Raw genomic sequence first — 25,474 nt, forward strand, 5'->3', positions numbered from 1 at the left:
TAACTGGGCGTGGAAGAGAGCTCCAATCCCTCCAGAGTCTACTGCTTTATCTATAAAATGAGAGTAGGAAGGTCTGTCTCATGTTTTATGAACATTAAATAAGATAATGAACATGAAGTACTTGGCATATGCTATGTGCGCAGAATCAGCAGTGGTTTTATTACCTGCCTCTACACATCCCTGGACTGCAGGGTTTGTTGCTGTTGTTGCTGTTGTTGTTGCTGTTGTGTTTTTTTCTGTCTGTCTCTGTTCACCCGGAGTTTCTTAACACCTAACACACATCACTCTCTGTCCTGATGCTCGAAGTAGACACTTTCTCTCTCCATTTGATAGAGAACAGAGATGGAGGTAAAGTATCTTGGAAAGTGTATCCAGGAGCACCCTTTCATACTCTGCCACTCTCTCCCAACCCCAGCCAGAGTCACTCTGAAACCGAATATTCTTTATTATCCAGATGGTTCTCCACTTTAGTTGGAATTCTGCACATATAAAACTGGATAGTAAAATTTAATTGTAACCCAATAGGTTAGAATTTAGGAGCCAGTGATGGGTTAAAGCCAGGAGTGTGTGACCGACGGACTGACATTCTTTGTGTTTTTAAAGCACTAGTATGCGATTGGGGCCAGGAAAGTCTCTTCCTCAAATGCCTCCATGTGCCCGTGTGGACTGGCAATGCACCAAAGCAAGGAGACACTCTCCCTTCATACTTTCCCCTGTGGGCATGTGTCCCATGCAGCTGAAACACTCCTCCTAACAATGGGGGCGGTCCTTTACACACAGAACATCAAGGAGAGACTTTCCATAGCAAGAATAGGGTGGAAACCAACAAAAGAATAGTCCACATAGGACCACATAAGGTCCACAGACACAGGCTAATATAGGGATGATAAAGTTGATTTCTGGGCCCAATTTTGACATGGGCTTAGAAAACCCCACTTAAAACTTACATCTTTGTGGAGACTTGGGATTCTGAACTAGTTAAATAATTCTATATACTGAGGGATATAATAACTAGGAAATATACTAACTAGAGAATATAATAACTAAGAAATATTATAACTACAAAATAACTCTAAATACCTCTCCTGGTTGAATTCTTTGATTATTCCTTCTGATGCCCCAGAGACAGGACATCACTCCTGATGTTAGTACTACTGTTTCTTCTCTTGTACAGACAGGCAGACAGACAGACAGACACAGACAGACAGTCCTTTACTCAGATATTTCCTACACTAATACTCTATGCTGGGGTATACTCTTCTGGTAGGAAGTCAGACCATAAAATGAAGTACACAGTCTATACACAAGCAACACCCTCATGCATACAGGCAGTGACCTATCTGCCTACCACACCGACTTCTCTGAACCAGGAACTCACATGCTCTTTTATGTCCTGAGCAGTCTGGTGTCTGGGTGCAAATTAAAGTGAGGATAAGAAAAGATGAAAGGTAAAGAAGAGTAGAAGAAGGAAGAAGGAAGATGAAGAGTGCAAGCAAGGCAAAGGATGGCATCCTGAGATACATAGTGTCTTTGTACACAAATATTTGATGCATGTAAAAGTACAGGCACACATGCACGCATACATATTGACAGAGACTAAAGGTTCGTGTCAGAGAGAATGGGGGACATTACCCAAAGTCTCTGCAAGTACTTCCTAGTGTCTGTCAGACAGAGGGGCAAGGAGAGCTTCTCCAAGACAGAACTGCCCATTCTCTCATTCCAAATTTACGCACGCACGCACGCACGCACGCATGCACGCACGCACGCACGCATGCACGCACGCACGCACGCATGCACGCATGCACGCACGCACGCACGCATGCACGCACGCATGCACGCATGCACGCACGCATGCACGCATGCACGCACGCATGCACGCACGCATGCACGCATGCACGCACGCATGCTCACATTCGCATCATCAAACAAATACAGAGCAACGTGTGTGCCGTAAGCATCACTGTGGAAGAGCGTCGTGAGCTGCCACAGCGCACAGCCTGCTGCACCCAAAGAGACCCCATGAGGATACTTCCTCCGACGACATTATCTACAACCCTGAGCAGAGGGCCTGTTTTCCTTGTGTGGAACATGTCCCCCGGAATTGCGTCTTATTTCCCACTGGTGCTTCGTCTGTACATTCCATTTGCTCCTGACATAGAAGCAGAACTGAAGGACACCCAGAGTTTGGGGCACAGGCTTGCAGCCAGGAAGAAACATAAAGTCTGACAGCCTTGGCTCTATTTCTGGCTCTGTGGCCATCAGCTGTATGCCTAGCTACTCAGTGGGATCCTCTGCCCTCTTACTTTGCTCACCTGTAAAATGGGCTAGCCTACTCGGAGGGCTGCAGGGAAGGCAGATGGCTGAATGAATGAAAAGTACTTAAAGCTACGTAGGAATTTTCTTTTTTTCTTTTTTTTTTTCTTTCTTTTTTTTTTTTTTTTTTTCGGAGCCGGGGACCGAACCCAGGGCCTTGCACTTGCTAGGCAAGCGCTCTACCACTGAGCTAAATCCCCAACCCCGCTACGTAGGAATTTTAATGGCCATCAATGTTGGTCCTCAGGATTCTTCTTTTGTCCTGTTTTCCTCATTTATCATCTTTCCCTTCTCCCTGGTATTTATCTTGATAAGCCATTCCAAAGCCCTTTCAGAATAGAGTGCAATTTGAAATATCTGCATAAGTGAGATGGCAGGCTAGACAGTAAGTGGGATAATGTTTTCAGAGGATGGGGGCCGCTGATGGCAGTGCGACAGTGGGGTTTTATCATTCCCATTTCCACTTCCCTTCCTCATGTGTCACTTTCCTTTCCTGAGGAAGCAAGCAGTAACATCCCTTAAACACTTACTGAGCACTGATTCGCTAGTAAAACCCTTTCTACTGCCGTTCACTAAATCTAAACCCATGAACTGCCCATGTTTATTTAGCCTCTTTGTTTGGTTGTGTATTCATTGGGTTAGTTTGAATGAGAAGAACTCTGGTGGACTCATAAATTTAAATTCTTGGTCCCCAATTGGTGGCACTGTTCAGAAAGCATTATGATATATGGCCTTGGTGGAGGAGGTGTGACAGCATGGGTGGACTTAGAAGTTTCAAAAGTCTGTGCCATTCCCAGGTAAACCTCTCTATTTAATAGTTGTTGCTTCAAGATGTGAGCTCTCAGCTAATGCTCTAGCTTCATGGTTGCCTGCCTACTGCCATGCTTCTCACCCTCTGAACCTGTAAGACTCTTTTCTCTATAAGTTGCTTTGGTCATGGTGTCCTATCACTCAATAGAAAACTAACCAAGACATACATGTATCAATTTCGTGGGAGGGGGTCCTTTCTACTCATCCAATCCTATAAGGTCTCTAGGATCCCCCAAGGCCCTGAAGTGCTACTGAAATGTGTACTTTGGGGTTTCATGGCTTGGTCCTATAACACACACATTGGTGTTTACAAGCTGGAAGACCTCAGGCAAGATGTGCTGTTTCCATGGTCTCCATTTTTTCACTTCTGAATCAGGGTGCTGAGTGTGTTGATCACCAGTATCACTGACCTACTGTAATATGGGACTAGGCACAGATTTTTACCTCAAGGTCTCGTAGCACAGGGTGGTCTTCAATCCCTGGGAACAGCACCCGCATGGTATAGGTCCTGTAGTCCAGAAAAGGAATCCCAGCTCCATCCAGGTCACTGGTAAGCTCATGAATATCTGTCTGCAGCTCTGCAAAAGCTGGCACAAAAAAGAGTCTGTGAGGAGCCTGGGATGACAGCTCAGTTAGTAAGTGCTTGCCTTGCAAGCATGAGGACCTGAGCTTGATCTCTATAATTCATACACACAGAGACACATGCACATGCATACATATATATACACATACATATATACATACACATACATGCATATGCATGGTGTGTGTGTGTGTGTGTGTGTGTGTGTGTGTGTGTATTCATTCCCTGTGCATGATGGTACACACTTGTGATCCTGCATTAAGGCCATGGAAACAGGAAGATCCTGGTACCCATCAGCCAGCTAACCTACACCACTTGGGAAGATCCAGGCCAGTGAAAGACCTGATGGATGGCACTAGAAGAACAATAGCTGAGAATCCTGTGAGATGCTGGATGGGGCCAGCCTAAGGGTTATTCCTCTGAGAATGTTCAGAGCCCTCACCCAGGCCCCAGGGGTATGGTCTGTGGATCTTTGAATTGATATGGGAGAAAGCTGGTCTGGGGCTCATGTCTTTCAAACAACAGAGGCTGCCCTCCGACTTGTGATAATATCAGGATCAGAAGAGGAAGGGCTCTGGTTTGTAAAATGTGTTGGGAAGGGAAATATAGTAGGGCAGGACAGAGGGGACAAGGAATCGGTGAGCCTATGCCTAGTGTAGAACTTTGAACTGGATTTCCTTATCAAAGTCAAGAACAAGTTCTTCCAATAAAAAAGGGTTTGAGCATCCAATTCTGGGTCATGTAGTTCTCAGACACCAAACAAAGCTTGGGCAGAGAAACTGTCATCATAACCTATTTCTTCTGCATTTCTTCACAGATATGAAGAGGGTACTTTTGCACTTCCTACCTAGACGCTGTGTTATTTGGTGGTATATTTTAATTGCATATAGGTACTGTCTGTAAGGGCAGCTCAGGCCTCCAGATGATAGAGTCACAAGACCACTAGGAAAACCTGGCATGCAGTACAGCCCAGAGCCAAAGCTGTCATACTCTATTCTGAGCACAATATTCCTGAGGCCATCCTTTGTTCACCTCAGAGGTGCAGCTGTCAATACTGCTAAACTGTGGCATTCTCCTTAGTGTATGCCCACACATACCTCTGCATGTATACATGCAAGCACATATATGCACACACATTAACAGGGATATTGGCACACACAGCCAAAGAACAAATCATGACTGCTGCCTAACCAATATTTGTTTCCAATTTGTTTTTGTAAAACCTAAGATGAAGATAAAAGAATAGTTGGTGGCTTCAAAAGGTATTCACAGGCCCAAAGTGACTCTAGGGACACCAAAGAGTGAGCCTAGTGCCCAGCAGGATGTAATGACATGTTAACATGACACAAGTATCTTGAGCTGCACACAGGGTCCTGCCCTGTGCTTCTTGGTGACTACAGTAGAGCTAACAAGAGGTCTGCTGGTTTTCATGGGTCTTCATGCCAGGAGAGCCCCAAGGCTTGCTGAAAAGCATGGGGAGCTAAGCAGACCTACAGCCCCACTATGTGTTTGCTATATGGATGCTGGAGTTCTTGTTATGACATCCTGTTAGGACATCTGAGACAGTTGTTCCAGAGTTTCTTAACACACACCAATGCATATGAACAACTGAACAAGGGAGTCAGGGGACCCCTTTGGTATGCGCTATCATCAAAGCCTAACAAACACGTATTGATGGTTGATCTTAATTGCTAGCTTGAGTGGCTTGAGAATTACCTAAGTGATTAGTGAAGCACAGCTCTGGGTATGTCAGCAAGGGTCTTTTCAGAAACAACTAGATAGTAGTTACCAATGGATTGACTCGTCCTTTGATGGGTTTATAATATGATATTGCTGTTGGGAAGGAATTGATGGTTGGAAAGTAAGGGCTAGCGAGATCACTGGGGTTGGAGCTGTTCTCGGGACTGTATCTTGCCCTGGTCCTTTTCTGTTTCTGCTCTTCTTTGCTTTCTGGCAACTACCAGTTGAGCATTTCACCATGCTCTCCTACTCCATGATGGATGAACCCTCTGAAACCATGAGAAGGGAGACCTGTACTCCTTTAGTTTGGTTCCAGTGGGTTATTAGATCACAATAATATAAACGGACCAACATGCTTGTGCATGTCTGGAATAAAGAACACATATCTGTGTTTGTATGAGTTGGTGGAGAGTTATACATAAGCAAGAGTAAGGTACACAGAGTGTGTGGCTGTACAAGACTGTGCAAGCATGTCAGTGATATGTCAATGTGAAAATGTGTGTTTGTACATGTGTGTGCCAATATACTCAAAGCTCAGGTCTGGGCTGATGTCTTCTAACTATGGGTGTGGGTAGCTTCCTGACTGACTGAACTCTCTACACAAACCTTGTCCCCGGGCCCAAGTTGCCTTATAAATATGCAGCAGCTGTCCTGGCATCCTGGAAAGTCCCTCTGTCAGTAACCCTGCATGTCCTTTGCTGTAAGATGCCTCCTTCTGTCCCAGCAGCCTAACTGTCCCCAGCCAGAAGCCACAGTCTCCTATGGGACTGCATGGGTTTCTGCCTGCTGAGTTCCCTTCCCTGGGGAGGCTGGCACCCCTCCCTTCCATTGCCTCATCCGGATTGGGCTGCTTCACTGGCCAGGAGGAGAAGGAGGGAGTCAGGATTGATGTGTCTGCAGTTTCCTTTAAGTCACCACGCACCTCCAACATTCAAAGCCTCACGCCTGCCTCACATAAAAGAGATTCTAATCACTACGCCTAATTAGAGGGAAGAGTACATTGCAGAGAAAAAAATTAAGCAGTGTAAATATAATAAAAGGCAGTAATTAACAGTCCCACAAGGCAGATGCCAGGATGACAGCTGAAGGATGTAGAGATGGAGCCTAGACTCCATCAAAAGAGGCGGAGCCTCCCCAGTGGGAATCTGCATGATCCTGAGCCCAGGTATAGGGCCGGATTAACTCTGTATACATATTACCCACAGAGATATAGCTCAGCTCCTTCCTCCCAGGGTGGCTTACAGAAGGATGTCCTGGGGTTATATAAGTCTTCTCGCTAAGCTGCCTACTTGGGTTTGACACTGCTGATCTCCCTTCATGGTCGCTTGTGTACATTTTTCAAACACAAGCTGTGAAATGCACTTCCTTTGAAATCTCAGATCAACCCTACAGAATTCCCGGCCTGCTGATGGCCGAGAACTGAGGGATTGCTCACATGCGCCATATTGAGACAGTTCCCAGGTCTTCCCTAGAGGAGACTGTGAACTCTCCCTCCCCGCAAGCCAGAGTTCTGAATCTGGATGCTGTTCTTGGTGTATAAATGATCCCAGTAACATATCTAGACAAGTAAGGAGAAAACCAATGGCAGATTGCTAGACAGGGCTTTGGGCTGGGACCCTGGCTAAGCTCAGAGACTGGCAGAAAGGTTCTGCAGCTTGCTGGGCTGTGAACAGGAGGCACACACATGTTGCACCTACCCCCCCCCATCCTCATACAAGTGCATGCACAAATTCAAGCAACCTTTACCACTGGCTGCTGTCACCTAACCTGCTGGCTTGTAAACGAAAGATACAAACACAATTATGTACTTTTACACACATAACTACCCTCCACCGAAGTGCCACCTGTTGGCTAATGCACTGACATACATAAATGTAAAGTGTACACACACATGACCTTCAGTGCCACCAAATGCTGCCCAGGCTGGTTAGTATAGTACAGAGACACATGTATACCTGCATACATACAGTGAGTTACATGTGCTTGCATGCATACATAACCTCTAATACTACCCACTGCTGCCCAGCCTACATGCTCTCCTGTGATAGGTACACACGTGCACACACACAGACTCCAGCACCAGGGACCAGCCCCTGGATGCTCAGTACCTTCCTTGCACTCCAGGGCCACACGGGATTCAAGGTTGTCCATCTGCATCTGCAGCCTCTTCAGAGTGAGGTCACTTTCTCGGGACTTGCGTTTGTAAGCAATGAGCACAGCCACAATAAAGATGATGAGGAGACCACCAGCCACTGCGATGCTGACGATGGCGGGCAGGCTGAGAGGGCTGTCTGGGGCGATGTACACCATCCCAGGGGAATATTCCATACCACCCACCCGTGCCTGTGGACATAGAAAAGAAATGGAGGGTAGCAGGGCAGGCTGAAGGAGAGCATGATTGCCAGTGAGGAGCCCTCCCCAGAGAGAGCATGGATGAAGGAGACAATGACTCCATTAGAAAATGTGCCCATCCTCTAACTCAGGAGGATGCTGTTGTCATCATAAGGAAACAGCTCATAACTACACTATAAGCACAGTGATAAAGCTCCAACTGGCTTCCCTGAAAATCGTCCTGCCATCTGAGCTGGGAACTAAGACACAGAAAACAGTATCATGGACTACCTTACACCAGCTTCTTAAAGGCTCCTTCTCCCTCTCCCCCTCCCCTCCCCTCCCCCTCTTCCCCCTCTCTCCTAACACAACTTGCCACTCCCTTTAATGTTTTGCTCTTGTTGCAATAGCCAGGACAGAGGGAGTGCTAATACATAAGAAGCTGGCTAGTGGGGCAGGACAATGGAAGCAAGTCTGGGGTGAGCTGGGGAAAAGTTCACAGTGGGCAGGATGTACTCTCCAAAGTCTCTGGTAGCCTAGATACAGCCGAGCCACTCTCACCCAGCAGCCCTCATGCCTGCACCACACACAAGGGTGTCCCAGTAGATCTCACCATCACTTTGTGCCTGCCGATGAGGTTGGGAGACTCGCAGAGCAGCTGCACATCTGACACTGTCACGGTGCATGGTTTCTCCCCAACCAGCACAGTATAGTTCAGCTTCACATTGCCTCCAGCCACAGGTGGGATCAGGTTCTTGCCCTGAACAACAAGAAAGCCACCATCCCCAACCCTGAGTCAAAACCACAAATGCTGGTGGCTGCTGTGGCCTGCTACTCAACATCTGATCTTATGGATGGACCAGGAAAGAGGCTGTCAATAGCAAGAAGTTCAGTGTGGTGTGCTATGAGTTTGGTCCCTAGTGCAGTTAGGTAAGGCATAGTGGGACCTTTAAGATGTGGAGCTGGTTTTATGACTTCCCCTCTGGTTCCCTTCTCACCGGGGGCCCTGTTAGAAGGTCCTTATGAGAACCAGGGCTATTATTTGATCTTTCATTTTCCAGAACAATGAGGCAAGTTAACTGTTTTCTTTCATAAGTGTCCAGCAATAAGTATTTTGTGATAATAGCAGAAAACAAGTTAGTATATTACATACACTAGTGTCCTCTCATCCTCCCAGTAAGGAATCAATAACTGATAACTGAAATGCCATGGAAAGCTTATCTGGAATACCTTTAGGATAATGGGGGTGCCAGGCTTGAGCTCCAGGATTCCTGAGGGACTGAAAGCCTCAAACACAGGGTTAGGATAGTAGGTGAAGTTGGTCTTGTTCAGAATTAGCAGAGACTGGACGTTGTCCAGGATGAAACCAAATTCTTCAGGCCTCTCAGTGAGATCTGACTGGTGGTCAGGACCCAGGGCAAGGGCTGGAGCCTGGCAGGTCATCTCAGTAGCATTTAGGACCTCACAGATCTGCAGGAGACAGAGGAGTGAACAGTGAGCAGCATTTCCACACCAGGACTCCTGATGTGAGCTGCCATTACACGGGGTTGATATAGGAAGATTATGAAGGATGCTACCAGGACCATACCCTTGGCTACTCGCAGACTGCACTCTGTGGCTGTCTTCTAGCTCTTGCTTTGCCCAATGTGAATGGGGTAATGTTAATCTGTGTAGGAACGGTGGGGGTGAGAATGGAACTCCACGAACTGTGGAAATTATTGGTCTTTCAGGCCTATATCCCCAAAGCTGTAAACACGGTCAGGCCAACTCCCATATCCAGGTCGTGAAGGTATGCCATGACACAAGTCACCTATGTAGGCAAGGACCTGCCAAGGGACTCACGTTGATGTGCTCTTTCCCTCCGTGCTTGGCACGGATCTGTGGGTTCTGTATGAGGTCCAGATGAGTTCCCCAGACGGCAATAGGTGTGTTCCCACTGCCCAAAAAAGAAAGAAAGGAGTGTGTGAACAGCAGGCATAGGAGATAGAGTGGCCATGACAACAGCGGTCATCAGGATGAACCACAACAATAAGGACGGGGAAGCACAATTGTGTCCTTGGAGACAAGGATGTGAAGCTGAGTGTAATAACAAGGAAAAGCAGCTCAGAAGGACAGAGCAGGACAGTGGTGACCAGATGTCCACATTGTCCCTTGCTGAGCTGTTTGTAACCAGTGCATCTCACAGAGGCTCCCAAACGTGAGCCAGATATTTCAGCCCTGTCGTCTCCTTCCCTAACCCTTACCACTCTTGGTCTTGTTCTAAACGGTCCCCAGCAGAACCCCCAGTGGCCAAACACCAAGCACAATCTGTTTCCCATGACAGTCATACTACAGATTTCCTCCTTAGTGGCTTCAGTCCAGTTGAGACCCATGACAACCACAGTCCTGGACCAGACACACCTTTTCTAAGAGGACGGGTGTAACATGCTCCGAGACTCAAGTCTCCTGAGCTCTGGAGTGGCACAGGACAGAGGTGAGGAGGACTCAGGTGATTTAGCTCAGTGCGGCCCTTCAAAGGGTGTTATGCTCTGTATCTAGGAAGGAGCTGGTGGGGAGGGTAGGCAGCCCTGTGTCTGGCTCTGTCCTCCTTAGACTAGAGTGAGCAATGGCCTGAGTGCTAGTCAACAGAGTGTCACTGACAAATATCCTGCTGTTGAAATCAGTATATTGTAGGTAAATCGCTTCTAACCAGAGTAGCTAAGATTCTTTGTCACCTGTACTCAATAGGTATCTATCCATCTATCTACTTTCCCATTTTTAAACGTCTCATGGTTCCTCTTTCGCATTGATTATGTCTTCCATGAATTCATGTGCTCACATATACCTCCAGCTGTTCCTGCAGGATTCTTTCTACAGAAGAGTTTCTGGTATCTAGCCTCCAAGTCCCCAGCCTTTCCAACCACTAATTCTACATTCAGTTTCAAATAACCTCATCATTGTCCCCAAACAACCCAAGCACTTACAGGATACTCAAATTTATACACTGTGCAGAGCCAAGTTCATCCTCAGATTTCTTTAACTTAAGCAAAAATGCTGGCAGTCCAGAATGTGTCCAACCTCCCTTGTGGCATGAGTGTGACTTGGGACACTGCTGAGTGCCAGGAAGATGACACCTTTATTTCTGTGACAATATGAAGGGAAACTAAATTCAATAAGGCCATGAATGTCCCAGAGCATCACTGCCTAGTGTCTTCCGTGAATCACAAAGGGCTGTGTCACCTTCCTGAATCGCCAGGCTCTGAGGCCAAGGCCTGGCATGGTTCTGACAGACTGTTTCCCCTTCACATTTTAGCTAAGGACAGCCAATGGCCTTTCTCATCTCACCAACCAGACCTGTTCTCTCTGGTCTTCAAGCAGAGGGTGGCCAACTATTTCTATGATGGGCCAGGCAGCAAATATTTCAGGCTCCACAGGCCATATGGTCTCTGTCACAATTACTCAACTCTGTGCAGCCATGAGCGAGCAACTGTAGACAATACAACCAGCGAGCAGAGCCGGGTGCCAATAAAATTTTATTTACAAAAATTCAGGCATCCAGTCAGATATGGCCCTTGGGTCCATGGTCTAAGTTTCACGCTTAGCGTAGGCTTACTCCTACCTCAGGCAGGGCAAAGAACTTCTTTATTCTGTCTTTACTAATTTCTCCAGTCCTGGGCCCTTCCTGGCTGGAATTGACTGCGTGGGGCACTGAGCAGGGAACAAGTCGAGAGTAAGGTGCTAAGGTCATTGGTCAGGTAAAGAGCATTGACTGTATCTGTTCTTTCCCACCCCAAGTCTTCACTGTGTCCCCAATGCACCCCAGAGCATCAGCTTTCCAATGATCTCAAGGGACTCTCAGAGGGAGCCCAGCCTTCATGGAAACGTCTCATCCTGATAATATCCTCCAGGCTTGGAAAATGCCATAGTCAAATGCCTGCAGCTCCATCTCTGATGAGAGGTGCTATACTCCCACACTCCAGAGATCCTGTAATCTCTCTAGGAGAATCCTCCTAAAGAAAGCAGCCCAAGAAGGTTCATGGTTTGCACCAGTAAACTACTAAGGTGCCTGACTCCCTGTCTGGGTTCTTCCTATAGCAGCATCATGTGCCCTCTTCTATATTCTGTGTCCTTTTGTGTAGTGCATTTGTGTTGGGCATTGGGGAAGCAGCGAGAAATAAGGACCGAACTTTTCCTGGATGAGTCTGTTTTATGAGAGGAACATAGGGAAACAGGCAACAGGGCTGATGAAGAGAGGGCTGGCGAGAGAAAGGTCTCAGTCTCCCAAGTCCCTGGGGTGATAAGTTCTTGTCACCAAGCCTGGTTTCCCTTGGTGTTTTGATGTCTGAGAAGGAGAAACCGAGACCCAGATGCAGGGAGAAGACTGTGGGAATGTGTCCTCCTACCTGACAATGCTCCATTCAGGCTCAATACGCACGATGGTGGGGTCCTCCACATACTGAAAGACCAGGTCCTGGCGGATCCTGGCCCTGTCCACCTGTACAGTCACCTTCATGTCCAACACTTCCTCTGAGGACGTAGTGTTACAGATAATGTAGGATGGTGAGCGCCTGCAAGGGAGGATAGAGCATGGGCTCCCAGGTACTAAGCCTAGCAGTGGTCCCAGGTCAACCCCTTTCTTGGTGCATCGGTTTCTCAGAAGTAAGGGTGAGCACTGCCACAGATCGAAAGTGTGCAAGCCAGAGACAAGGGCCTCTTTGAAAGACAGGCCCAGAAGAGCCTTTCAAAAGGTTCTTCTGGGCCTGCCTTTCAAAGAGGCCTGCTCTTTAGGCTATCCTTATCCCTAACCCTTGCTCCAATTTTCACAAGGACCTAGCTACATAAGTTTGGTAAAGCTCTTTCCTTCCTGTCCCATTGCTACCCTGCAGTGAGAGTCCTGTGAAGTGGGTTTGGTGGGAATTGGCCCTTTGCCACCTGCGCCCTGTGATTCTGAGTCCTGAGACCTGGCTCGCAGCTCTTAAATCTGCAACTGTGCTTGCTGCTCTGGGCTTGAGCTCACCCTCTGCCTTCTTATGAGTCTCAGCCCTTCTGTAGTTGCTTTGAGCAAACTCATTCTCACCACTCCCGAAAGAATCCAAGCAATGGCTTATAGCAGTAATGCACAGTGCAGGCTGACTTTGAATCCACCATAGTTTTTGTAAGAACACTTATCTCTGGGAACTTTGTCTCAGATTGGTTACATTTTTCAATGCATTCCATGTATGGGCTCCCTTTGGCTTCTGGCTAGGTAAAGTGTGTATTTCTTTGGGCTAAAGAGCCCAGCTGAGCTGAAGCCCTCTTACCCTGGTTGGCTCAGCCTTGGCCTTTTGAGATAACCATTTCAAGGCTGAAACGGTGATCCCAGGCAGCTCCCAGAAGGAGAGGTTCTGGACCTGAAGAGGCTTCTGGTTCTAAGCTAGATAGATGCTCAGTGGTACCCCATTCTCTGCACAGGCTGAACTGTGGACAGGAGCACAACACCTCCCTGTCTCCCAGGGAATGCAGGGATCCTATTTGCTGTGCTTCACCAAAGGGAGGAAGAGTGCCAGTTTTTAGAAGGACTCACAAAAGTCAGCATGGGTGAGGGGCAGTTCCTATCTACCTCTGTGGGACCCCACATTTCCTTCCTGGGCCCATGGTTACCTGTGGAAGAGGCAGGGCTGGCTCCCAAACATCACCACCACATTGCTGCCTGCATTCAGGTTGGTGCCTGTGATGGTGACCTGGGTACCCCCAGACATGGGTCCTCGGTTGGGCTTCAGATCTGCTAGAGTCAGAGTCTGTGTAGAAAAGAAGAGGACTGAGGCATGCTGGGATAGGCGGAGGCTGGGACAGGCCTTAGGCAGTGCTTCATACTGGGGAGCTGCCATCTAGAATCCACTCATGAGGCCTCTGCAAGGCATTTTATATTCTTGTGTGACAAGAACTTTCATCTCTACAAGAATAATAGTAGTCACGATAGCTTCTGTGTACTGATTTTTTTTTTTTTAGTAACAGGTTTTATCTATAGTGAGAAGAGACACACGTGTATCTATAATTACCCAATGATTTTTTTTTAAAAAAATGACTATCATTATCTATTTCATAGATGAGGTTCAGAGAGGTTCACTAAGTTCTCCAAGGACACATAGCTAAAAAGGACTGTGACTGATACCTGACTCCTGAGCTCTGATCTCCAGCCACTTGGCCAATAAACAACCTCCTGGTGCCTGAGAAGGGGACCTGCCAAGCCCAAAGATCTCTCCAGACATCCCAAAGCTCTCTCCAGAGCACTCCCAAGGCGCCAGAGCATGGTTTGTGTGAGGAGTGGGCCCAGGGAAGCTTCCTAAGGCCCGTCAAGCCCCCTGCTCTGGCTGGAGGTGAGGAGCAGGCTAAGGTGGGGGCGGGGAGCAGAGCCCTAGATTGCCAGGGATTTGGAGTTTGCAGTTTGTTCTTTCATTAGCATTTTAATGGAAAAACTTTCCCTGGTCCCAGGTGAGAAGCCTGTATCTGCATTCAAATGAAGACTTCTCTTTCCTTTCCCCACAGCCACACTCAAAGAACTCTGTACTGAAACTGAACCCTCTGAGTTCATAGGGCCATGCTTGCTCTCCTGCAGGGAGCCTCCTTTGGGGACTAGCCAACCAAACCAACTGCCATGTACCTGGATCCCAGACTGGGGACCCTGGTGGCATTCACCTGGAGACACATGCTGACCTTGACTCTAATGTTCCTCAGCTAGGTTTGCAATCTTTGCTTTGTGGCCTGAACATCCAAACACAAAGGACTTTTGATATTATGGTGTGGGACTCCGGACAAGACAGTCAACTTCTCCGGTCACAGAATTAGGAACTGGGCCCAAAAATGGTTATCTCCAGCACACATGACAGTTTTCTTGTTCAGTAAACTACAGCTATTTCCACCACAGCTTTGCCCCCTTGACTTCCTCAGAGAGAAAACACTAGGTCTGTCAGCAGGTGTCCTGTGCCCCTTGGCTATGAGGAAGTCTGGCATCAAATGCTGGGAAGTGTAGCTGCTTGAAATTAGCCTCATTGCTGTGCTGATGATGCAGGGGCTGGCTGGAAGGGGTCTGCTCCGGGTGTGAGAGGGTGTTATGGAAACATGTTTTAGACTTGTGAGAAACTATTAATTATTCAAGTCATGCTTCATAAATATTTCACAGTGGGTTTGCACGGGAAATCAAAGTCTGAATTATTTGCCGGCTTTTCACTTGGCTCCGTAAAGGAACAGACTAGAAGGGAGAGGGAGAAGGCGCATTCCCAGCATGGAGACCTCCTGGGACAGAGCTGGTGATGGGCCAGGAGCGTTGATCTGGGCCTTTTGTAGCTTTGACATTCCGGTGACTAACCCACACATCAGAGCCTGGTTTGATTGGTGGAGGGAAACTGAGGGGAACCCAAGTTTGTTCCTAAAGCAGGAGAGTTGGGCAGAGAGTAAAGCCTGTGAGAGCCCTGAATGAAAGACTGCAAAATTAGTAGGGGAGAAAAATCCATTAGCAAAGAGGAGGACTGAAAACACAGACAACTGGTGTGTGTCTTTTGGGATGAGTCCACAGGGTCAGTTTTATGCTAAGGAATGTACCCGCCCAGCAAGTGCCACAAAGAAGCTAGAGTCTAGCCTGGATACACCTTGCCTCTTTGGGACATCAAGGCTATGCTCCCACCCTGTTCTCATAGGGTTCAGAGGTGAACGTAGGTGAGTAAGGTAGAAGCAATGCTCTGCAAAGATGGCCATATGGTTTGCTGTGGCCTGCACCCAGTCAGGTCTTTGGCATTCAGGACTCACCATGAAGTAATAGAGCTGTGAGGAGCGGGCCATGAACTCAGGCCGACACACAGCCACACAGATCTCCACAAAGCCCGCGTGCTGGCTAGGCTTGGCCTCTCCCATCTCACACACAATCCTATAGGAAGAAAGGAGATACCTCATGAGCCACAGGACTTCCAGTCATGGCTTAGACCTATGGCAGGGCTTAGGGATGGAGGCTGGCCCATGTGAGCTCAACAGATGAGCTCATATATGATTCTATACATTTTCTATTTGTACACATAAATATGTTTTAAAGACAAGTGTAAAACATAGAGTTACACTGTTCTAAACACCAGCTGGTACTTAACTTTCTATGGTGCTTCCATCTAGTCTCTACATACATGACTCCACTTCATTCTTCCTAAGAGCTTTGTAATACTACGCACATGTTTGAACCACCATGTACGTAACAGTTGTCCTATTGATGGGCATGCAAATATTCTGATTTTTCTCTTGCTTCAGAAAACCCAGCCAAATGAGCCAACACACACATACCTGAGTATCATGCATTTATTAGAATAGACTTCTCAGGGGGGATACACTGGATTGAATAGGTTTGCTCACATAGGGCCCAATAATGTTCCCCTAAAGCTTTACCAATTTGTACTTGTATCAGTGGTCCATTGTTTTAGTTAAGACTAAATAGTCAAAATCTTTTGAAAGTTTTAGAACAGATCTTGTTTTAAGTCTGCTGGTTATTACAGAGAATACACACGTGTTCATGTGCCTTCTTTTAATTGCCTCCCTTTGACATCTCTACTAAAGTGCTCTCTATTAGGCTGACCAATTGTTCTTTTGTGAAACCTTAACTAGGCATAGTCACTTTCATTTGTTGTAAATGCCGCAGCTATTTTCTTCCTGACTCTCAACTTCTAATCTGTTTTTTTTTTAAAACTTGGTTTTCAGTATACTCTGCTGCATTAGCATTCAAAAGTATCTGTCTAGCCAAACAGACTAATTTTTTACTTTTTTGTTTCTAGGTTTTGTGTCCTGTAGAGTTTTTTGTTTGCCTGGTTGGTTTTAGTGCTGTTCTGGTTTTTGTTTTCATTTCATTTATTTATTTATTTATTTATTTATTTATTTATTTATTTATTTATTTATTTATAGTTCTGGGGATGATCACACACAAGCCCCCATCACTGAGTCATATCCCCAACATTGTTGTTTCTGTGTTATGTTTCTCAAAAAGAACTGCTGAGGAAACATAGTGTGTGTGTGTGTGTGTGTGTGTGTGTGTGTGTGTGTGTGTGTATGTGTGTGTGTGTTTGTGCATGTGTATGTGTGTGTATGTGTATGTGTGTGTATATGTGTGTATGTGTATGTGTGTATGTATATGTGTGTATGTGTATATGTATATGTGTGTATGTATGTGTATGTGTAGGTATGTGTGTGTGTTTGTCTGTGTGTGTTTCTGTACAAACAGCATAATAAAATAAAAAGTAAATGTTTAGTGTGGGGAGAAAAAAAGGACTAGCTTTTCTTGCGTAAAATTAATTAGAAGCTGTACTCTGCTTGGTCTCCTGTGTGTGAGGGTGATACCTTGACTGTGTGCCTGTCTGCTATCTGTATTCGTCTGAGGTGGTAGATTAACTATAAAGCCATAACTGGCAAGATTCCAGCTTTACGATGATATGAAAGGGAAGTGTAAGTCTATAGACTCTTGTCTACAATCTTGCACTTTAAATTTTGCCTAGAATCTTATACTTTGAATTTCGATCTTTTCTTGAGCTAGCCACAGATTCTCTCTGTGAGGCTGGCCAGTGGCAGAAAGTTTCAGGTCCCTGTGACCCGGGGACTACAGGAAGAAACAACATTGGAAGCTGGTTAGGAATATAGAACACATTTTTATCTCATGCTGCTTTCAGCTTATTAAAGGTTTATGAAGACACAATGCCAAGGGCTGAGAATGCAGCTCAGTAGTACAACACTTGCCTAGCGTGCACACGGCCCTGGGTTCAGTCCATATCATGTCCAAAAGAGATGTAAGGTTGAGAAACATCTGTACAGTAACTTTTCGAACTGATGAATTCTCCATTTTTATCATTGCTTCTGAACTATTTCCATTATAAATAAAGCTGAGATAAGCATTCTTAAGTGTAACTTTTTGTACAGTCTGGTTGTTTAGGGAATGCTCTAGAAGCATTGACTAATGACTCTAGAACATATTAGCTAGAACAGTGGTTCTCAACCTGAGGGTCACAACTCCTTTGGGGTTCCAAGAATCATTTCCCAGGGGTCTCCTAAGATCATCAGAAAACAGATATTTACATTATAATTCATATCAGTAGAAAAATTACAGTTATAAAGTAGCAAAAAATGATTTTGTGGTTGGGGGTCACAACATGAGGAGCTGTATTAAATGGTCTTGGGAAGATTGAGAAACACTGAGCTAGACTAAAGACTGTGGGGGATGGAATGTGATACTGGAAATTGTACAAGGGGTCAAGGGTCCTATCACTGAGTTATATCTTCAGCTTCCTTTTTCTGTTCTTTCTCATTCTTGATTTCGGGACAGTCTCACCAAGCTGCCTAGGCTGCCACTCTAGCTGAGGCAGGACTTGAACATGAGACTCTCCTACCTCAGCCTCCCAAGTATCTGAAGTTACAGACTTATACTTAAAGTGCCGTCTGAAACCTTTGTTTTCTGGTTTTCTTTTTGATACTTTTGGGAGAGGGAGTGGGGGAGAAAGGAAGAGAGGGAGGGAGCACACTGTAGACCTGTGGTACGTGTGTGATGCACGCATGCGGGCCTGTGGGTGGATATGTTTGTGCACACGAGGCCAGAGAAGGGTGGTGGGAGTCCCACTGCATTACTCTCGCCTTACTGTCTGAACTAGAAGCTTCCCCCTTCAGCTAGGTGAGCTCCAGGCAGCCGTCTGTCTCTTATCCCCGGGTGCACCTGAGGCCATCTGGAGCTTCTAGCCAAGACTTTAAATCCATGTCCAAATGCCTTCCAGAGAGTTTGTCCCAGTTTTCCTCCCACCACAAGTAAACACGCCAATTGCATCTGGTACTTACTTTTATTTTTGTTTCTATGGAGACAGCATCCCCTGTAGTCCAGGCTAGGGTCAAACTACCAGGTGGTTGAGGATGACCTTGAACTTCTGACCTTCCTGTTTGTGCCCATCTAGTCCTAGGATCGCACCTGGTTGGTACGGAGCTGGGGATTGAAGTTAGGGCTTCCCGTAGCTAGGCGAGCCCTCTACCAAGTGAGTTCAGCTTTGGCCTCCTGAGCACTAACTTTTGAAAGGTGTTCTCCATTCTTTCATTGGCATTTTATTGCCCTTATGAGCTTTGGCTCTCTCTGTGCATCTCGGGAATTATACATTCACGCTCTTTGCTCATTCTGTGATAACTGTCTTTTATTTATAAAGCCTCTTTATCTGCTAAGAAGAAGGTATCTATTAACTGCAACGGGTACAACCACATCCCCAGCTTTCACTCACTTTTATTTTTCTTACACTGCTTCCTGCTGTATACATTTTTAAGTTGAATGTACTCAAAACCTCTAATCTTTTCTTTATGATTTATTTTTCTGCTCATGCTTGAAACATTTTCCCCCTTCGTGAAATCAAATGAATTCACACCTGCGTTTTCTTCTAATCTTTCCATTTCATTTTTGTGCCCCTAACTCTTTAATCTACCTGGAATTTATTTGGGTGTTTAATGTGAACTCAGGATCTGCCGTTATTCTTTTTGCTGGTATTACCCAGCACCGTTTACTGAAGGATCTCACCTTTCCTTGTTGATTTGAACCTTCATCACATACTAAATTCTTACATGTCAGGATTCTTGCCCTGAGCATCCTATCTCATTCCATGGATCTGATATCGAAACGCTTTAATCATCTGGCTTTATAATAACATTGTTGACGCCTGGTCCATGGGTGGGGGATGGTAAGCTTTTCCCACATCATGCTGTATCAGCAACTGTTGGCTTTGCTTTGATTTTAGAAAATTGTAGGAGCCACGGATAGATGTTCGGGTTACTGAATGATGGTAGCTGAGAGGGAAGGGGTTAAGTCAGAGTGAAACCTTGAGCATCTCACCTGCTACCAGTGCCATGGAGATCTCCTGGTGACCGTCAGGATCGTGATGGCCATCAGGAGGGATGGCACATGCAGCATCTATGTGCTTCTGCATCACTCAGTCGAACAAGCACCGTGGCAGGGCACTGCCAAACCTGAGAAGGCCATGCTAGCAGCCCCCCTCTAATGCTCACAGAATGCATGATAGGTGACAGTGTGGTGAGGCAGGTTGGAATACAGCTTCTACTGTGATGCCAAGCATTGTATGGTTGGGTTTGCTGGGCTGGAAAGTAGTGTTTACTCATTTACCATATGTAGCTTACCATATCTCCCCCACTAGGTGGGTTAGGGGTCAAGGTCATCTGTTGAATGACCTTTTACCAAGAGAAAAATTAGCCAGAGAGTGCACAGGCCTGGGAATAAGTACAGGATTTCATTTTCGGCCTCCACAGAGGACAGCCCAGGGCTTGCTTCCCATGGGAAAGCTCATGGTGAGTTAGAGACAATAGAGAGAATTGAATTCGCACTCCCCAGCAGACTTTAATTTTCCTCTTTCTCACCTCTCTGGACCCCACAAGGCCAGCAGCCATAATCCCCCTCTCCCTGTCATTTCCATCCTGGTCTACAGCTCCCTAGTATGGCATCTCATAGTCTCAGAAGGCAGCGAGTTGAGGGTGGCCCCGTAGGCACCCTAAAATGTGATCTGCATTTTTACTCCCCATCACTCAGCTCTGAGTTTGCCATTAACCCCAATGGCAGTTCCTAATCTGCAAATCCCAAATCTAAAACACTTGAACCTTGATTTTGACACCATCAATGAAAAATTTTATAGCAGGAAACTTTATTTGATGGGAATTACTCTATAGAACCACCTTCAGGGCTATGTGTATAAGATGTATATGAGACACAAATGTTGTGTTAGATTTTGGACCCATTCCTAGGCTATCTCATTATGTGTATGAAAACACTCTATGTATGAAAAAATTCCCACTCCAAAATACTTCAGGTCCCAAGTATTGTGATAAGGGGCATCAGGCCTGTGGGCCATCTCTTCCCTCCTCTTTGGGTTGCCTCCATCTCCCAAGTAGCTCTCACTTACTGTTCTGCCGGGATGTAGCCATCCACCAAGGGGATGCATTCCACACCAGCCACCTTGACATGTGAAGCAATGTCACGGAATTCCAGGCCCAAGTTCTCCCCTCGGATGGTGACTTTGGTGCCCCCCTCCCGAGGGCCTGTCACTGGGATGATCTGCAGGAAGAAGAAGAGTTGATCTGTCAGGCCCCATGAAGCATCACCGTCTACTTGCTAGAGGCTAGAGTGGGCGTGGCTCTTTATGCGTCTGTGCACAGTTCCTCCAGTGGGTCCGGCTAGCACTGTTATCCTTGGGTAAAGAGTCTGTGTTGCTCTGTGGCCCTGAGAGCCATGATCAAAGCCCCTCGTCTATCATTCCATCTCATAGAAGAAGAGACTATAACTGCAGTGTTACTAAATAATTCAGAGAAAATCAGAAGAGACTTCTGGCACAGAATATAACCCTCTTGTACCTCACCTGTACCAAGGACCATCCCACCCAGTTTCAAGATGAAATGTACTGTCTCCATGTTATTTCTTTACACTGAAATCCCAAGGCACCTTCTCACACTTTCTTCTTGACAATCACTATTTTGGTCCAGTTCCCCATCCTTCCTCTTAGCCCTTCCTCCTCTCTTGAACGTCAGCTTCCTAATGCAAGTGTCTCTCTAGTATCCCCTGTGTGTCTTATCAATAGTGGCATGCTGTTGCAGCCAAGCCAACAGATCTCTCTTCAGAACATTTGACATATCATTTACCTTCCTTGTTCCCTTGGCTTCTCATGGACGTGGTTTTAATTTAGACTTTACCCTGGGTATTCTGGTCAAAGCAACTGTCCTCCCTTCCAGAGATATCACCATGAATGTTAAACGTCATAATCAGAATGTAGGGATTCGTCAATCAGGACTTGGCCTGCTTTGAGGTAGGGGCTGTGGACAGTGAAAGTAATCTAATTGTAACTCCCCACAGTAAAGCCCTCTTCTGTTCCTGGTTTTCAGAGCACTTACAACCTGCAGTGAGGTCCATGTGGGATATTCTGAATGACAGTGGTCTCTAGTTCTTTCCAGAATGTCCTACTACCCCATTCTGAAAGGGCTGCATATGGGGCAGTCCTGCATAGCTGGTAAAATTGGCGAACCAAAGGTACTGGACTGAGCTATCTCTGGTGCAGCATTTCCAGGAGGGGAAGTGTTGTTTACTTACCCCTAGGCTAACAGTTTCCTTCCTCTTATCAGCAACTTCCTTCCTCTTATGTATCTCTTTGTGAATGCACATGCATGTAAGTAAGCATCTATGCGCTATGTGAGTTTACACGAGCATATTCCCATTACAGTGGAAAACAGCCTTATTGGAGAAACGGGTCCATTTCTGTTCACGTTAGGTGAACAGATGTGTGGAAGGCAAGGAGAGGGTGCTTAGATTCTCCCACAATGCTTGTCCAGATGGTGGGTCCCCAGTGCATCCCTGGCACCTGGCAGGGGTGCCTGCACTGAGTTCCAGCCCCAGCTTGTCCTCCTGTAAGAAGGATTTTATCTTTGAACCAGTCCAAGGTCCCCTGGAAGGCTGATGCCAGGTTGGAGGCAGTTAAGTAGCCCCACCATGGTGCGATTTGTTTAATTTGTCACCCCTTTCTTGTGATTTTCTTGGATTCAGGCCAAGGAGAAAGCAAATCCAGCTGATAGGTTTCAATGCACTGAGTCACCATGTGCCACAGCCCCAGGGAGGGCTTAGCTGTTAACAGCATGAGAGTAGTGGTCCCCTAGAGAAGGCACAGGATTGTGAATGGACTGGGAAGGAGAGATAGGGATATGGGAAAGTAGGCTGAAGGGCATTTACCACCCCCCAACCCAGTCCTCCGGCCTGGAGGTCATTAGCCTTACAGTGAAGTAGGGGCTTGGAGGAAGTCCCAGTTTTGGTACCACCATCACCAGGAATGCTGAGGATGGAGGGTTTCAGACAAGGGATGCATTTTGAAGGTCACCCTCAGGTGGCCGAAGGGGCTCACTCATAAAAGCCAACACCAGTTTTGCCCAGACCCCTTCCAGTGGCACACTTTGCAAGAGCAGTATATGCCCTGTCACTGGGGTGAAGAAAAATATGAATTCAAGACTCAGGAGATTTGGGAGGCAACACTGTATTCTTTATACTCTGGTTATCGTAAAGCCACAGCTCTGACACTAGTCTCTATCTGGGAAAGGAAAATAATAACTCTGGACTTCGCGGCTGTGAAGGGTTTAATTATATTCACCCCCAACCCTGCCAATACATTGATGGAAGACCTGATAATGCCCCTCCCCTCCAATACATAGGTGGACATTCTAACTAATCTCATGACTTAGTTAATTTTCTTGTTGCTATGACCAAATACCTGAGAAAAGCAACTTAAGGAGAAAAAGGATTTATTTTGGCTCATGTTAAGGGGGTGATTAGATCGATTATGGTGGGGAAGGCATTACACAGGGCTTGACCCCTGGTGGCAAGAGCATGTGGCAGCTGCTTGCTGAGTGGTATTATCTGTGAGGCAGAGAATACAGGAGGAAGTTGGGCTCCAACCTCCAGTGCTCACCCTCCATGTCCCCGAGCTTAGTTCTACCTTCTAAAAGCTCTGTAACCTCCTAAAACTCAGCCACCAGCTGGAGACCAGGTGTCCAAACACACAAGCTTGTGAAAGACATTTCATTCAAACTACAGGAGTCCAGGACTGCATACGTGACTTTAGGTGGAGATAAGTCTTTGCAGAGATCATTAAGCATTAAGGAGGTCTTTGGGCCCTCCCAGTGTGATCATGATATTACAACTGGCTCATATGGAGACATGTATAGAGGGAAACATGAAATGGGGACAGGTGACACCTAGCCAGCTCCTTCACAGCCTTCAGAAGCAACCAGCCTTGCTGGCACCTTGATCTTGAACTTCTGCCTCCAGGATAGCGATTGTTTAAGCTACATAGTTTGAGATGCTTGGTTATAAAACTTCCATAGCCCAGTATAACAGGGCTTCTGTGCTGACTAACCGGGAATATGAAGGAAAAGTACAAACTCCAAAACATTATATGCACACACAGTCTAGCGTCATCATTGCTCAATATGGGCCGGACACATTAGGAACATTGAGCAAAGCTGGGTGCCAGTGTGTCCTCCTGATTTACAGATGCAAATACAGCTGTTTCCTTATTTGCATCCTCCACGGCTGAGAGATATTGAGTACCTACTGTGTGCTAAGCCCTGTTCCTGAGGTTATACCAGGATTATATATATGATGGATCCTTATGTTGGAGACTATTTATATATTAACTATTTGGGAGAAAAGCAAAGATCTCCAGCCTGGTGGGAAATACCTTAGGTGGACTCCTTGTCAGAAGTATGGAACAGGAACAGGAGACAAAACTGTCTATATAATTCCCAGGGGCAGCAGATCCCTTACTTAGATACTCTTGGTAGTAACTTTACCCAGAATGGTGCAAGAAGGAGGTGGGGGAGGCTGATAAGCTTCCCAAAAGTGCTACAAAGGAAGCATCATGCCTTCAAGCCAACCCCTGAAACTCCCTGTGACACAGCCTACTCCTGCACAGGTGAGGCATGCCCACAGAGCCCTGCACAGACCCTTCTTTGTCCCCACTACCTTTGTTCTGCCCTGCTCCTCTCTGTTCTCCAGTTAGACTCGTTAACTACATTCAAATATACGTCTACAGCTTAGGTCTTATTGGGGTAAGTATTGGTGTCTCTCTGCGGAGGCTTCCTGCTGCTGTCAGAGCTGGGCTCTGCCCCCTAGACCAAGTACAGCTATAACTGTTGGCCAACGTCTAGTGACGCTACTGCTGATGAAGTTTCACAGTCTTGCCACTGAGATGTCTGGCCAAGAGAAAGGGAGAGGGAGGGAGGAATCAGACTCTAACAGGATAGCAGGGTCCCTTTCTGTCCTCAATCTTCTTGGGTGAGGTAAAGGTCTCTGAACCAAGCCTAAGATTCCAGAAGAAGCTGTGAAGGAGGCTGAGGCTATGGCTGGCTAATTAGATCGTATAGTCTACCTGATGACCATAAGGGGTGGCCAACAGCATAGCTAGGCACTATCTTGAGAGACCTAGTCTTGGTAAAATACAGAGTGGCTCTGCAGAAGGTTATAGGTGGGACAGTGACTTACCTCTGTGATCCGAGGGTTGGTGCATTTGCTATTGGCACCTGACAGTTCTAGCCACCGGCTCTCATGGGCAGGGCAATGCTGGCGTAGAGTACACTGTCCAGGGCTCTGACACCAGCCACACTCGAAATCCGGGTCAGCCTTGAGGCACAGCCCACAGCTCTCACGCATGGCCCCACACTTGTAGAGGTAAACTTTGAAAGACAAGGACAAGAGGCACTTTGGGATGGGGAGGGGTTGAGAGTGGCCACAGGGAAACTGTGAATCTCCATTTGGTCTCAGCCATCCTTCCCAGGAAGCTCCAGCCACTCTTCCTCACTCCTGGGAGCCACCACAGGACAAAGCCCAGGGTCAAAAAGTAACAGGCAAAAGTGGATGGTAAAGAGCGAGGTCTGTGAAGGAAAGGCTCAAAGCCCAAGGGAGAGGGACAGTTTCTAGGAGGTAAAGACAAGATGACAGAGATGACATCGTCCCAGGAATGCAGCCCAGGGTCTCTCCTTCCCTTCCTTATCTCACTCCCACCCCTCTCTGCCGTCTCCACCAGCCCTGGCCTCTTCACACCTTTATTCTGAGCTGGGTTGTCGATGTTGAAGTGTCCATTCCACACGACTGTCAGCTCCACTGGCAGGTTGTTGATCTCCATCCCTTCATAGGAATACTGCAGCCAGATAGAG

At 46.7% G+C, this 25,474-nt stretch overlaps 1 protein-coding gene and 1 long non-coding RNA gene across 4 annotated transcripts in view; one reads left to right on the plus strand and one right to left on the minus strand.

Moving 5' to 3' along the window:
* Positions 1-25,474, minus strand: part of Plxna4 (plexin A4) — a 457,443-nt gene that overhangs the window by 43,841 nt on the left and 388,128 nt on the right. The window contains 11 exon segments of the mRNA NM_001107852.3: positions 3,568-3,710; positions 7,555-7,789; positions 8,391-8,537; positions 9,008-9,247; positions 9,620-9,713; positions 12,160-12,324; positions 13,397-13,533; positions 15,539-15,656; positions 20,689-20,840; positions 24,804-24,994; positions 25,362-25,458. Of these exon segments, the coding sequence (NP_001101322.2) occupies positions 3,568-3,710; positions 7,555-7,789; positions 8,391-8,537; positions 9,008-9,247; positions 9,620-9,713; positions 12,160-12,324; positions 13,397-13,533; positions 15,539-15,656; positions 20,689-20,840; positions 24,804-24,994; positions 25,362-25,458 (1,719 nt within the window).
* LOC108350688 (uncharacterized) overlaps positions 1-25,474 on the plus strand; it is an 82,157-nt gene that overhangs the window by 30,832 nt on the left and 25,851 nt on the right. The window lies entirely within an intron of this gene.

This window comes from Rattus norvegicus, chromosome 4, assembly GCF_021556685.1.
Source record: "Rattus norvegicus strain SHRSP/BbbUtx chromosome 4, alternate assembly SHRSP_T2T, whole genome shotgun sequence".
Classification (NCBI taxonomy): Eukaryota; Metazoa; Chordata; class Mammalia; order Rodentia; family Muridae; genus Rattus; species Rattus norvegicus.